The 15,067-nt window shown below is 44.2% G+C and overlaps 1 protein-coding gene across 1 annotated transcript in view; it reads left to right on the top strand.

Annotated features, from left to right (window-relative positions):
* The window catches only part of TMEM244 (transmembrane protein 244), a 649,958-nt gene extending 636,551 nt beyond the window's left edge, over positions 1-13,407 (top strand). Inside the window, exon 6 of the mRNA XM_069607382.1 lies at positions 8,826-13,407. Within this exon, the coding sequence (XP_069463483.1) occupies positions 8,826-8,920 (95 nt within the window). The 3' untranslated portion in view covers positions 8,921-13,407. The remainder of the gene's footprint in view (positions 1-8,825) is intronic.
* The last annotated feature ends 1,660 nt before the right edge of the window (positions 13,408-15,067 follow it).

Genomic DNA, 15,067 nt, shown 5'->3' with positions numbered 1-15,067 from the left:
AAGAAAATACCATCGCTGTTCCTCCCCTGGGCCCCACTGTACCTCAGAAGGAGAGCTGATTGTGGCCAGTGGGAGGGGGATTGTGAAACAAAGCCATTCCTTTATTGTACAACCTTCCTCTGCCCACTCGCCAAACTCAGCTCAGCGGACCAGCACAGAGGCACACGCACATTCACACGACATTCACATAGTAAGCACTTGATCATTCACACGAGCACCCATCATCATACACTCACTCATAACACAAGCATACATGCATCCATACACATATTTAAATAATAAATAAATTTACATAAATGTACCTTCTGCCCCGGTCCTGAAGTTTCATCCCATTCGCTCCAGCTGCTGCATGGCATGAACAGGAATCAGGAAGTAAGAGCTTCCTAGTTCCAGCACATGTGAGCAGAGGCCTGAGTGTGGATGATGAAACGCCCCACTCCAGCCCCCCTGAGCACATACCAACATGCAGTTCCCCAACCAGCATTTCCAAAGAGCTATGCAAGGTTGGGGAAGCAAAACACCCCCAGCCATGAATGCCTCATTGAGCATGGGCGGCTGGTGAACCAAACTGTCAAACCGTGTTTCCATTTCACAGTTCAGCCTGCCCAAGAGCGCTCCCTTAGCTGGAAAAGCAGCTCAGTGAGTGCTAAATGTTTCACTGGGCTGGATCATCAGCTCCTCCATAATGGGCGAGGGGGCCGGTGGGTCGATGCCCCTTCGCCCATTATGAACGAGCCGCCACTGTTGAATGGCAAAGTATGTGTTCAGACCGTTTTTTACATCTAGAAACGTGTTAGCATTCTCCTCTGGCATCTCATATATGATGTCATGCACTGTGGGCCCCACAGAGTGCATTGATTTAGTTCTCATGTGTCTATCATCATGTAATCCCACAGCATCTAGGTAGGCGTCGAAGTGCTTAAGCCATCTGGCCCATCTGGCCCCACATTGATAGAATCAGTAATGTTGGATTGTGGCAATGCTTCGAATTGTATGGTATCAGTTGAGTATTCAACTTGTAATGTACGTGATGAGGAAGGCGTGTCATGTGTAGACAAAGGAATTTCATCTTCAGACATGGTGCAAAATGTGGTGGAACCTCACGTTTGAAAAGCAACATTGCTGTGCTATGTGCTGGTTTATCAATTGTGTGAGAATAGCATTGAGAATTTGACACTCATGAAACCAGGAAAATCTACCCAGGCAGGATGACGGTTTGCAGCAGAAGTAATTTTGCACAGGCATTCAGGATCCTTTCTTGCCAGTGTGAGGCTTTAAACACTTTATTTTGTTTTGTTTTTCTGCACGTGAACTCACCTCCGTCCTTCTTTGATAGCTTGCCTTCAGTGCAGGGTTTAATCAGATCAATCTCTGATGAAAGAGGTTATTGTCGTGTCCTGCTTGACCCGCATCCAGACAGTTAACTCGGTAGAACAAGGAGGCTCGTCACACCCGGGGGAACCAATGAGATGTGTTCATGGCAGTGTGAATGAAAATAAAGAGCTGTTACAACCTGTTAACCGAGGCTCCATGTCCCTCATTTCCAGCGCGATGCACCCGCCTAAGGCCCATTTTGAGATATAGCAATCAGTGGGTCAAGATAACTGGCGACGAGGATGGGATACCTGCACCTCATTAAAAAAAATAAAAAAAGGAGAAGATGAAAAAAAATCAGCGTCAGGATAAAAGGCAGCCTAAACCTTGGTGAACACCTTGCCCACTTCAGCAAAAGTGAGCAGCGGAGAAGCGCCTGCCTGCAGAACGATGCCTGGGAATGGAGAGAGAGACAGTTAGATGCAGGCAAGTGACGCATCTGAGGATGAAGGGCCCAGTGCCGCTGCCTTCCGGTGACCAGGCCCATTTGACAATAGCGATCAACAAACCCTAGGACAAAGATGGGAGAGATGGCTATGAAGGTTTGACAACTACATGGCTGCGTATGATGAAAGGGCCCCCGACAAGTTTGCCAGAAGAGTACTCATTAATCTTGTTGGGGACTAAGTCGAAGATCTCATCCCCACGTTACCGCCTGAAGAGGTCAAGATGTATGAAGGACTTAAAGAGGCAATGTGCACGTACTTCGACCCCCAATGCAACATAGACCACAAGAGACATGTTCAACACGGGCTGTCAAGTAACGGGCGAGTCCATTTGACTGCGCAAGTAGGTGGCCCACTGTGAGTTTCACAAATTCTCGAATGAGGAGGACATTCGACTAAGGATCATCGTTGTGTTCTTATTGTCTGCCTTCAGAAAAAAACGGCTTTGGGAACTGCACTCTCTGCCCACCATTCTCCAGATGGCACGGACGGAAGCGAGAGCAGACTCACAATCCACGCAGATAGAGACTGGAAAAGGACAGGTGAAAAAGCACACGTACTACATCAGTCAAGGTGGGAGAAGTGGTGGCAGTAGGCACGCCCTGGTAAGAAGATATAGCACTGCTGGAAAGTGTTACAGGTGTGGTCTGCCTTTTCCCCTTGAAGAAGGAATGCAGTGCCCTGTGTTTGGACAGAGGTTCACCAATTGTGGATGTGAAAACCACACGGCGAGGGTTTGCAACACGCCACCTAACAGGGTGCAAGGAAGTGGTCTCGTCGGGGCGAAACAGGAGTATCATTCACGCACCCCAGGCCCCACAAGAGACACCAATTCGAGAAGAGACCTAGTTAGTCACGTTCAGCTAATTTATGGAAGGTCGGCATCTCCTCTGCCAGAGCGAGAGAGAGACCCACATTAATATGCATACATGATGAGTGATGTAGTGACTGCCCTAGGCTGCGATGTCGACATCCAAGTGGGTCAACAGCCCACCAAGTTTGTCATTGATACAGGAGCCACACTAAACATCATGTGCATCTCTGAGTTTCACAAGATGACACACCCACCAGAGTTAGAACCATCCGAGCTGAAGCTATTCCAGTGGGCCGCTCGAGGTTCAGTTCGGAATCCTGGGAAGTTCTCGATGATCCTGAACTACAAAGGGAGAAGAGCCATGGCAGGATTGCACGGTCTCCAAGGGGTAGTGCCGGGTAGTAATCTATTAGGTCGACCAACGGCCCTTGAAATGAAAATTGCAGCCATGACATACTCATGCAACACAAAGTGTCCATAGTGCTACAATTCCCAAAGCTATTCAAAGGACTGGGGTGTTTGAAAGGAGACCCAATCACCCTACACATAGACGAGTCGATAACTCCCATGGCACAACACCACTGGCGACACCAATTCACCTGCAGCCACAAGTAGAGAAAGAGATCCTGAGTCTGTTGAAGGAAGACATCATAGAACAAGCTCGGGACCCCACCCCATGGGTCTCACATGTGGTGGTAGTACACAAGCAAGAATCTTTTGATAAGATCAGGATCTGTGTCTACATGCACCAGGCTAACAAGACAATTCAATGAAAAAGTCACCCTGGCATGAATCTGTATGACATTATTGGCATGCTAAACGGAGCTAAGATATTCACAAAACTCGACCTCTACAAGAGGTATCATCAGACCCAGTTAGATGAACAGTTGCGGTACATAACCACATTTGCAATGCATGAATGCCTGTTCGGGTATAAGTGGTTGAGCTTTGGGATATCATCAGCTGCTGAGATCTGCCAAGAGAGCATCTGGAAGGTCATTTGGCACATAAAGAACTGCTTCAACTATAGCGACGACATCTTGGTTTTCAGAGCATACCTCAAACAACATGACGGGCACTACACCAGGTATGCCTATCTCTCTCCCAAGGGTGCTGACGCTGAATGGAGAGAAGTGCGCGTTCCACAAAAGAAACCTCAATTTCTTTGGACACATGTTCTCGCATGAGGGAATAAACTCTGACCTGGGAAAAGTTGCAGCGATTGAAAACATTTAGCCCCCGGAAGATGTGAGGGACATAAGATCATTTCTGCGGATGTCGAGCTACTGCAGCAGGTACTTCACCACCACTAGTGCACCGCTGAGAGAACTCACCAAGCAAGGGAATATCGTTCAGTGGGACCAAGCCTGTGAGAGGGCCTTCTGCCAAATCAAGAGAGACATTGGGTCAGCTGAGTGTATGACCTACTTTGACCCGGCAAAGTGCACTGAACTGATGGTAGACGCAAGCCCGGTCGGCCTGGGTGCCATTACCACCTATGCATCCAAGAGTCTGATGGATGGTGAAAATAAATATTCTCAGGTGGAAAAGGAGAGGCTGGCAATTGACTGGGTGTGTGAGCACTTTCAGATGTTCCTCCTGGGAAAACCATTCATGGTGATGAACAAACATCAGGCACTGGTCCCAATCTACTGAAAACCAAAGTGCAAAATGCCACGAGGATTGAAAGGTGGGGACTAAGACTACAAGTCTTCAATTTCATCATCATGCACAAGTCGGGCAAGGAATACACTCCAGCAAATTTCATGTCTAGGCACCCCCTGGTGAAACATGATCGTGAGTCATCCATGGTGGAGGAATACATAAACTTCCTTTCTCAAAGGGGACCACCGAAGCCACTCATGACGTGCAAGGTGAGAGACCACACCATGAGTGATTGGATGTTGCCGAAAGTGAAATAATTTGTTATGTCACAAAGGTGGAGAGACTGTGTAAGAACACACACAAAGAGACCAAGAGGGTGTGTGGCAAGAAATGATGGCCTTTAAGCAAGTGAAAGATGAGTTATCGGTCACTGCAGAGGGTCTTGTGATGCCTGGAAGGAGGATTGTTAATCCACGGACCTCCGACAGCAAGTAGTGGACCTGGCCCATGAAGGGCATTGTGGCAAATAAGAGACACAATGTGGTTCCCAGGGATTGACTCTTTGGTGGAAGACACCATGAAAGGGTGCCACCTATGCCAGTGCACATCGAAGCCCAGTAATCCTGAGCCACTGAGGATGTCTGAACAGCCTGTGGCGCCATGGACACATGTCACGATTAACTTCTTTGGGGCGTTCAGTGGAGGAAAATACTGGATGGTGGTCATGGACGAATTCTCTCAATTCCTGATGGTACAATTGATCTTATCCACAGCAGCCAGCACCGTCATCCCTGAGTGAGACACATATTCTCAGCGTGGGGCATTCCTGAGGTGCTCAAGTCAGACAATGGGTCACCATTCAACAGAGGGTAGTTTGCATGGGCATATGTCACAGAAAAAGTACACCCCTGTTGCCACAAGCCAACGGGATGATAGAAAAGTTCATGGGAAGTTTGAAAAAGGTGTTGCAACAAAATGCATGGAGTCCAAGGTCACTGAACCAGGCACTGTGTAGCAAGCTCCAAGACAGGCGGAACTTACCACATGGAGCAATGGGAAAGTGCCCATCGTAGCTGGTGTTTCAGAGGAAGGTGAAGATGAGATTCCCCACAGCGGGGAGGTCCAAGAAACAGACCTGAAGACACTTCAGAATTAAGACGCAGCAAAGAAACAGGAGATGAAGAGGTACACAGATGAAAAAAAGGGGAGCAAAGTGGTCGATACTGCTCACGGGAGACAAGATTATTGTGCGTCAGAAGCAAGAACGGAAGTCAAAGGGCCTCATTAGGACCCAGGCGGTAAGGGGTTTACGGCGGCGTAAACAGCGCCGACCCTTACCGCCTGATTCCGAGGTCCCTTAGCGCCATGGAGGTTTTAACACCTGCTTTTAGCAGGTGTTAAAATCCATGGCGCTAAGGGACCTTGTTGTTAATTATTACGGTGGCGTAATTAACGCCTTCCCCACTCCCATTATGCCCTATGGGGCAAAAATGGGAATGGGGAAGGGTAAATGGGTTAATGGGGACTTACCGCCCCACTCACCTCGGAATGGGGCGGTAAGTCCGCCAACCACCATGGCGTAAACGTAGTTTACGCCATGGTGGTAAAGGTACGACCCAGGCGGTAATTTACCGCCTGGGTCGTAATGAGGCCCAAAGTCCAGATTTGATCCTGATCCCTGTGTCATCACGCTGATCAAAGGGTCTATGGTGACTGCCTGGAGCCTGGGAAGAGTGATTACACGAAACGTGTCACAGTTGAGACTCTACTGAGAAGGGGAGAAAGAGTGGGAGGAAGAGGAGAATACTGCAGAAGGTGCCCAAGGGGGTCGAGGAAGGAGAACTTGGCATCACCAGAGATGGGGCAGCTTGCGTAGGGGTTAATGAGGCCCAAGCAAAGCATCACAAGACCTTTAAGACTCATAGAAGAGATGTGAAGCCACTTGTGAGTAAAGGGTTTTCTGTTTGCCCGAGAGGTGGAGATGTCGTGTCCTGCATGACCAGCATTGAGACAGTTAAGTCGGTGGGACGAGACGACTCGTTACACCCAGGGGAACCAATGAGATGTGCGCATGCTCGCCCATGCGCACAGTGAATTTTCCGCAATTGTGCAGCACAGTGAATGAAAATAAAGAGCTATTACAACCCGTTAACCGAGGTTCCACGTCCCTCATTTTCAGCACGGCTCACTCAAGGGCCTAGAGTCCCATTTCGAGATGCAGCAATCAGCAGGACAAGATTACAGCCTGGCCAACTGAAGGCAGCACACATGACTGTGAGAACCAAAAAAAGGAGCAAGTCGGAAGGCAGTGCGATATGAGCCACTGCACGCACAGGAAATTCAATTCTTGGCACAGTAAAACACATGGCAGTGTTCTTTGGCTTTCATGGCCATTGTTATGTTTCAATGTGCCGATCGAATGTTATACTCCAAATAAAGACTACACAAGCAGTATGGGTGACAAATGTCTTCTTTATTCTGTCTTCCTCTTAACGCTGTCTTGGCTCCTCCCTTTCCCCTTGCATAATTTCTCCTTGTGCTCCTGCCCATGGACATTAACATAAAATAACGGCTGACAGGATGCCAGGAATTATGTCTTTCCTAAATGGGGGACTGGAGGGTATCCTCGTGGGTGGTGGGCTAGGGTAACAGGTTAACAAGTATGTCTTGCTTTGAACCGGGGGAGATGGGGATGATGCTAAAAGGGAGGTGAGGTTGCTGGCAGGACATCAGGTATAAGACACCAGGTAATATATATCCCTGCTGGGTGCTGGGGAAGGGGAGAAAGTACACAACGAAGATGGCAGAGGGTGGGGGTGATGGGCGAGGGTGGAGGCATGACAGCAGGCATTTTGTTTCTTGTTTATGGGGAGATATTTTCTGTTGGAATTGGTCTCCTCTCTCCACTCCGGTCCGCTCTGGTTCATGGAAACAGCACAGGTGGAGGGGTGTGGGGGCTATACACAACAAATATTACAGATTTAAAGATCTCACCTCCAAGGAATATTTAACTCGGGATTCTGAGTGAAATTGCAAACAACTCGAGATTTTCTCAAATTGCCTATCATATGTCACTCATAATATTTCGGTGGAGTATATCTCTGTAGTTAATACCCACCCATCTATAATACTATAGATAGTTATAAGAAAAATGTTTATACCAATGAGGAATAATCAATATGATATACTGAATTAATACAATTGCTCATTATCTATTGGTATTTAGAACAATTGTTGAAATAGACAGTGACAGTGGATACATGAAAAACTTGTTTTCATAATGGCAAACATGCATCTATGGAACATCTCCCTATCCTGTGCACAAGTAGTGGCATCGATAGTAAATATATCTTGCTCCAGGATCATTTCTGTAAACCCTACCATTATAATTACTATCGATGCCACTACACCATTCCCATGATTTCTGATATGAGAAAATATATTTGGTTGTACTATAACCTTTTGGAGGAAAGCAGTCATAAAACCATTTGTTTTTTACAAATGACTTTGGAGATTTGGCAAACCTGGGGAGTTTATGGTTCATTTATTTGATTTGTATGAGCGCCAAATGCAAAGTTACATTAGCTACAAGAGCACAATTGGGGTAGGGTAAAGAGAAGGTGAGAAAATGTGAAGTTGTAGGAGGAAAGGAAAATAGGGGAGACATGACAACTCAGAATTAGGAGGATTTTTTAAGCAGTGAGAAAGAAAGCAGGCCTCATTGTCCAATTCACAGCAACAAAGCCCTTGTCCAGGAAGAATGTCTGAGGGATGTTTCTGGGGTAGGGATCCCCAACCGTCAACTGATTTAGAACTTGTGTGTGAAGTTACACGTTGATGTAGCATTGAGAAGGTCATTCTTGACAAGTCACGGGAATTTACAGGGATTTTCTTCTTCACACTTATCTGCAGATCATGCCAGAGCGTGTGATCTTGTGGAGATAGGGGTTTGTCCCTAGTTTAATAGTTTTTGTGCAGTCCACTTGTGTTCTGGCAGACATGGACCTGAGAGGGGATGAAAGTTGGTAATGTGTGATATGGCTCCTCAATATTCCAGCCGTCTTCTCGAGTAGATCTTGTGGGTGTGACAGACTGTTTAGGTGAATTATTTAAGTGATTGGGAGCCATTGGAGTGATTTTTGGGTAGATTAGAAATTATCTTTTTTCAGCAAAAATTATCCCGGCCACTCTTTTCATAATAGTTTGTAGTTGTTTTATCTAGTACTTGGGGCCAGATATAAGCTGTGGCAATATAGTTTGTTTAGAATTACTGCTTGAATGGGTACATCCTTCTGATTCCTTCCCACGATGAGTAGGATTTTCTTTAGCAAATGGAGTCATGCGGTTTTGGTCAGTGAGTTGATTTGGGGAGTAAACCATATAGATGAGTCATCGATTTTGCTGAGGCAAACTGTTGGGTTCCCGCAGTCTACATTGAGTTGACCATATGTGATGGCACTGGGATGATGATGGCAATACGTTGTTGAATTCATGTGTTACTACTTATAACATTGTTCTCATTTCATACCTCATGTATGTAAACCTCTTAAGAAGTACAAGAAATAAACTGCTTATTTTTCTTCTAGGATCCGGATTATTTTCAATGATTTCAGGAGGGCAAATTCTGGCATACATTTTGTTCAAGGACAACTTCATATACCCAATTCTGAATGACTTTTGATGTGAAAGCAGAACTCTACTCGTTGACACTCTTTAACTGGACAAATACACTTTCAAATATTGCAGCCTAAAGATGGAAATCCGACACCAGGACAATCAACAGTAATGAGGAGGAATTTCCCATAAAGCTTTGCAGTGCACCAAAATAAGGAGTGCATTACTTGTTAGGAACCTGCACTTTACTATGCATGTTTAAATTGAAGGATATGTATTTTTGTATTCCTGTGCCTTTCCTTGCAATATGCTCAGTATGCATAATTGCATCCTTTTATGCCTCCTAACCAGATGTTCTCCACCGTACTCTTCATGACCCCTTCACCAATCTATTAGACTTTGGAGTATCATTTATTTCACTTAATCTTTGTTGAGAAAACAATGGATCACAAATCCACTTGTGAGATAAGCGAAGATTTAGCTAATGGGATGCACTAGCTAAAAATCAATATTCGTTTTGCATACAGTGCAACTCTGTAGCCTGATTTTTGGTGTAGTGCCTACCAAAAATAATCACTTCCAGATGATACCAACTTTTTTCAGCAAATTCAAATGAGGAACCGAGTTGTAAAGTGGTTTGCTCAGGATTACCGTTTCATCAAATGAGGAAGCCAGGATTTTAAGATGGGTTTCATGCATCCACAGTTTGCAATTTAAATGGTCTTCTCTCATCATATCTTTAGTTGTGTTATTCAACCTATGTTTTCATCATAGTTTTCATTCAAACTGTAAACTAGTACTATGTGCTCTCATTTGCAAAGCACCAAACCACACGATAAAGCAAGCAAAAGCAAATTTAGAAAATATTCAAAGAAATACATGTGTTAAAATAAACTTTGATCGATCCTGAAAGAGATAAAAAGAGCAAAACAGAGAATGTGCATCTGTAAAACGAGTATGGGCAACGCAAGAAAGTATGTGGAATAAAAATGCATCTTTATTGTTCTCCTCAGGACAATGTCAAATGGATGGAAGGGAAAAACCTGTGTACTATGTTAAAATCAGTCACATCGACTTACTTACCATGAGAAAATATATTAGAAGAAGACAAACTTGGTCATACAAAGCATACTTCCACATATAATTTAGCGACGATTAGTGTGTTTTGCTCAGATGTATTCAACAGGATATACATTAACGTGCAAGGCAATGATGGTAGAATATTTTAGTGGATAGAGGGACTGCTGTAAAGTTGTTTTTGAAAGCGAAACTACAGTTTTGAATCCCGGTGGGGCCTGCAAGGTGTTTTATTATTCCAAGGTTAATAAAACAATCATGTGAGGTAAACATAATACCTAATAATAGCAGGCAGAGAAATTAATATGGCGCCTCTTCATATTGGTAAAACATGTTGGCACTATAAACATGCAAAAGACTTATTCATCACTAACTGCCATCTACTAGATCAAATGCCACATGCTCATAGGAAAGCAATGAAGGTCAGATTCCAGTCTACTGGGTTATAAACTACAGCCAAGCACTTCCTAGTACTCCCCCTCCTTAAAAAACCCTCTGCTGATCCTTCCCGACCAGCCAACTAAGGTCCCATTTCCATCACCCCTTTCCTAAGGAAACTGCTGGAGAAGATTCCCCCCCAACTCAACTCTCATACCGAACTTGTTGGCAGCCTGCATGACCACCAGTCTGGATTCCGAGCATCCAGAGGCACGGAAACTGCTCTTCTGAACATCCGTCAAGAACTGCTTGCATCCCTTGATTCCAACTCCTGTGCTGTCCACATCCTCCTTGATCTCTCTTCTGCATTTGACACAGTGAACCGTTCCATCCTCATAAAAAGGCTCAATGATAAACTTGGTATCTCGGAGTGGGCACCGGACTGGCTCACCTCCTTCCTAACTAACAAGGTATTGGCAAATAGATTGGGTGGTTGTATTGGGAAAATAATTCATGAGTCCCAAGTGGGGTTCATGAAGGGTAGATCTGGATATGACAACATAAGGACATTAGTGGATATAATAGGTCTGTACAGTAATGAACCTGTCAATGCTGCCTTGGTCTTCATGGATGCTGAGAAGGCATTTGACAGAGTAAACTGGGATTTTCTAGAATTTACAATGGAGAGAATGGGATTTAGGTTTAGAGGGATGGTTTGTTGTCTTCAGAACTCTGCTAAGGCGCTTGTCTGGGTCAATAGTGAATTGTCGGATACTTTTAGTCTTGCTAGAGGAACAAGACAGGGCTGTCCTTTATCACTTTTCTTGTTTAACATCGCCTTGGAGCCTTTGGTAGCACTGATACGAAATGAACAGGGGATACATGGCCTGAACTTTGGGACAAAGGAAGTTAAAGTGCTCTCTTACGCTGATGATATGGTGGTGGTGCTCTTGGACCCTGAGAGGGGTAGTGTTGTTCTTAAGGAAGTGCTTGAAAAAGTGGGCATGTTTTCGGGTTATAAAATCAACTGGGATAAAAACAGAGGTGTTCCCGCTCTCAATGGCTGTTATAAGGGAGGATTTTGCTGAGTGGAATTGTAAGTGGTCTGATATGTATGTAAAGTATTTAGGGATTTTCCTTATTAGAGATGTACGAAAGATGGTTAAGTTTAATGTGACTAAGCTATTATAAACCCTTAGGAGAAATATTGGAAAATTGTTAAGGCTGGATTTAGGGATTTGGGTGAAGATTAATATGATTAAAATGTCACTTCTACCTAAGATCTTGTATATTATGCAATCAATTCCCCTTAGTTTCTCAAAGAAATTGCTTAAGGAAATTGATCGGGTTTTCCAAGATTGTCTCTATGGTGAGAAAAATCCTCCTAAAATTCCAAAGTTTATTTTGCAACGAGACACTAAAGAAGGAGGGTTTGGATATACAAACTTGGAAAATTATTACAGGGGATTCATCTTGAAGAAAGCGGCCCTATATGTGATGGCAGAGACAGAACAGGAACCAATCTGGTTGGCAATTGAGAGGGATGCCTTGTTACAATTTCGATTTGAAAATATCTTTTCTATGGGAAATCTACACAAAGGGTCTGTTAAAATACCAACTGTTAAGGTGGCTAAAAAGTTAATCTCATGGTGGATACTTAATTTTAATGATGGGAATGTGTTTTTGAGCCATAAATCATCGATTTGGCATAACCCTGCATTACAGCTTGGGAACAAGACTTTGTATTGGCGAAGCTGGATTTCAAAGGGGATCTTGTCACTAGGGCATTTAATGCGGGGTGGACACTTATTGTCCTTTGAGGAACTTCAAAGATTGTTTCACTTAAGTTGGAGAGAAAGGGGTAGGTTTAGGGAAATAGAAAGTCTTTTGGCCCGGGTATTCAGTATGTTGTCTGTACTGGTAGAGAAGGAACCAGCGGGATGGACCATATTTTGTTTGTCACCACGTAATGTATCTATGTATCTGAAACTCATGCCGGAGAGTGATTCAGTGTTAGCATCATGGAATAATTTGAAACAGAAATGGGAGATAGATTTAGGTTGTGTTATCAATGATTACGTCTGGAAATATGTTGGGTATGGTAGTAAAATGGCTCTTTAGTTACGACTTATCCATCAGAATGTTTGGGGATGATTGTATTGGACGCCTGTGCGTATGTGTGCTTTAGGGTTAATAGCTGAGTATTTATGTTGGAAATGTGGGAAAGAGAAAGGGACATTGATCCATATGTTGTGGTATTACCCTGGAGTACTAGCCATTTGGTGTGAGGTGCTAGATAGGCTGGATATGACCTTATCGATTACATTTCCAAGAGGACCATTTCAGGTTTTGTTGTTAGCAAATAATGGGCATTGTTTAACGGCTCGTCTGGACGGATCTTGGATAGATCAAATCCTAGTGATAGCAGTAAAGCAGATATTGATGGTGTGGAAGACCAGGAAGAAGCCAACAGTGGAAGATTGGATTAATGATGTAGTGATATTATCTGATTTTGAATTAGTCATGTTTAAGAAACAGGGTAAGGGGGATGCCTATTGAATCTTATGGAAATCTTTTATTGATGTATATGGTAATGGGACATCATATGAATAATGCAGTGATTTAGGTGATCGAATACGAACAAGAATACTTTTTAGTATTAATAGTCATTAGTGTGTGTGTAAGTGTTTGTTGTGTGTTTGTCATTTGTCTAAATGTTAGGAAAAGTGGACAATTCTTTTGTAGGAGATTTAATGTTATTATAAGGAGCTGTATTGCCCCAATGAGTGTTCTCTTTTTAAAAATCTAGTTTATGGATGTTTTTTGGGGTATGGTTGGTGTTTAATATATGTGCATGATAAGATTTGTAGATGTTGCTGAAAATATCTGCTTTGTATTGCTATCTAACATGTACTTGTTTGAAACCAATAAATAAAGATGTTAAAAAGAAAATACTTTAAAATATATTAAATAGCTTTAAAGCTGTAGTAAATATGTTCTAAAGCATCAAACAAGTCTAATAACTTTTTTATTACCACAATAATATGGTGGCTGCCATTTTGGAAATAAAAATGGCTGACAAATTTAGCACACAATACAAATGCAGGGAAAGAGTGCAAAATAGTGTGTTTTTGGGTGGAAATGGGTGGGAGTGGGCGAAAAAACATGTAGATTTGACTAAGAGATGGGCATTAAATGGGTGGACACAAAGCCAAACAACGCAAACCCATCCTCATTTGTCATCTGTATTGAAAAGCATTAGAGACCCTCATTCAAAGCCCCTCTTTGAAGCTCTTATGTTAAAGCCCTTATTTTAATGACAAAAGTTTCGGCTTAAAGGTAGCGCTTTCAGCGCCACCTAATAACCAAAACTAAAAATCAGTTATGTATTTTTTTAGTGAATACCTGTTTGTTCCCAGCATTGTACAGTAAATCTGTACTTGAATGCACACCACCAAAATAGCAACACATAGCAAGCCTACATATCACACTCTATGGTGGAAATCATCCATAGCAGTCGTTAACTGCTCAGTGGCATTAATTGTGTTAACATAAGGAAGGTTATTATTGCTTCTAAGCTGGCAGAAATCCATCAGTAGGGGCAGGGGGTAGAGGGAGGAGTGCAAGAGTGGGGAAAAGAGGGGGGTTGAGTGCAGTGGGCTGGGAGGACTGGGTTGGGCTAGAACCGGGAAAGAGAGCCCGTTTGGCAAGTGCTGGCAAAGGATGCTGGAGGCATTGGTAGGGGGTGGTCTAGCCCCTGTATGACTCTGAAGGGATCAGGCACCAGTCGCAGTGGCAGTTGGAGAGTTTAGCATGTGAGGGGGAGAGGGAAGGAAGGGGAGAAAAGGAAAGTCTTGAGACATTTCTGGAACTTAAAAAGATCTGGCTCAAATCTGAGGGGGTAGGGAGGCCGTTCCAGAGGGAGGAGCCAGCCAAGGAAAGGGATCTACCTCCCAATCCCTGCTTCGAGAAACACTTGACCTGCAGAGAGTTGGAGCTAGAAGGCCAAAGGACTGTGGCCAGGATGTGTTATGGGAGGGAAAGCTGGATGTAAAGAGGTCCCAGACAGCCTTGTGAGTGATGAAAATGGTCTTGAATTTGATCCTTGCGGTCACCGGGAGCCAGTGGAGACATTTTAGGGCACAATAGATGTGGTCCATGGGCATGAAAAGTCTCGCAGTCCTATTCTGGATTAGTTGAAAGGGGCAAAGGGAGGAAAGAAGCAGGTTGAGGAAGAGGCTATTGCAGTAGTCAAGCCCAGAGAGAACCAGGGCTCTGGAGACATTGAGCTTCACGGGGAAGGTGAGGAAAGTTAGAATGTCCCTGAGGAGATGAAGCTGAACATTGGACTTCTTGGCAAGGTCCATGATGTGTGTAGAGAAAGAGAGAGCAGAATCCAAGATAATCCCAAGGTTGTTTGCCTCACATGTGGTTGAGGGGAGAGGACCCAAGGAGTCTGGCCAGAAAGTGGGGGGGAACAAGGAGCAGGCGTTCCAATTATAAGGATCACTGTCTTACTGGCATTAAGTCAGAGATCATTGACAGAGCACCATGCCTGAACAACAGTCAGGCAGTCAGGTCTGAGCGAGGAGGAGGAGGTAGGGGAAGGCAGCTTGAAAGAGAGCTGTGTGTCATCTGCATAACACTGGACATGAGGGGAGAAAGTGGAGATCAGATGTGCCAGAGGGGCCAGGTAGATGTTGAAGAGCCATGGCAATAGGATAGAGCTGTGAGGAATGCCAAAGGTAGATAGTGAGGT

Source organism: Ambystoma mexicanum, chromosome 4q (assembly GCF_040938575.1).
Source record: "Ambystoma mexicanum isolate Mex_15411 chromosome 4q, UKY_AmexF1_1, whole genome shotgun sequence".
In the NCBI taxonomy this organism is placed as follows: Eukaryota; Metazoa; Chordata; class Amphibia; order Caudata; family Ambystomatidae; genus Ambystoma; species Ambystoma mexicanum.
The sequence above is the reverse complement of the archived record's forward strand: the minus strand, read 5'-3'. Positions and strand labels throughout refer to the sequence as shown.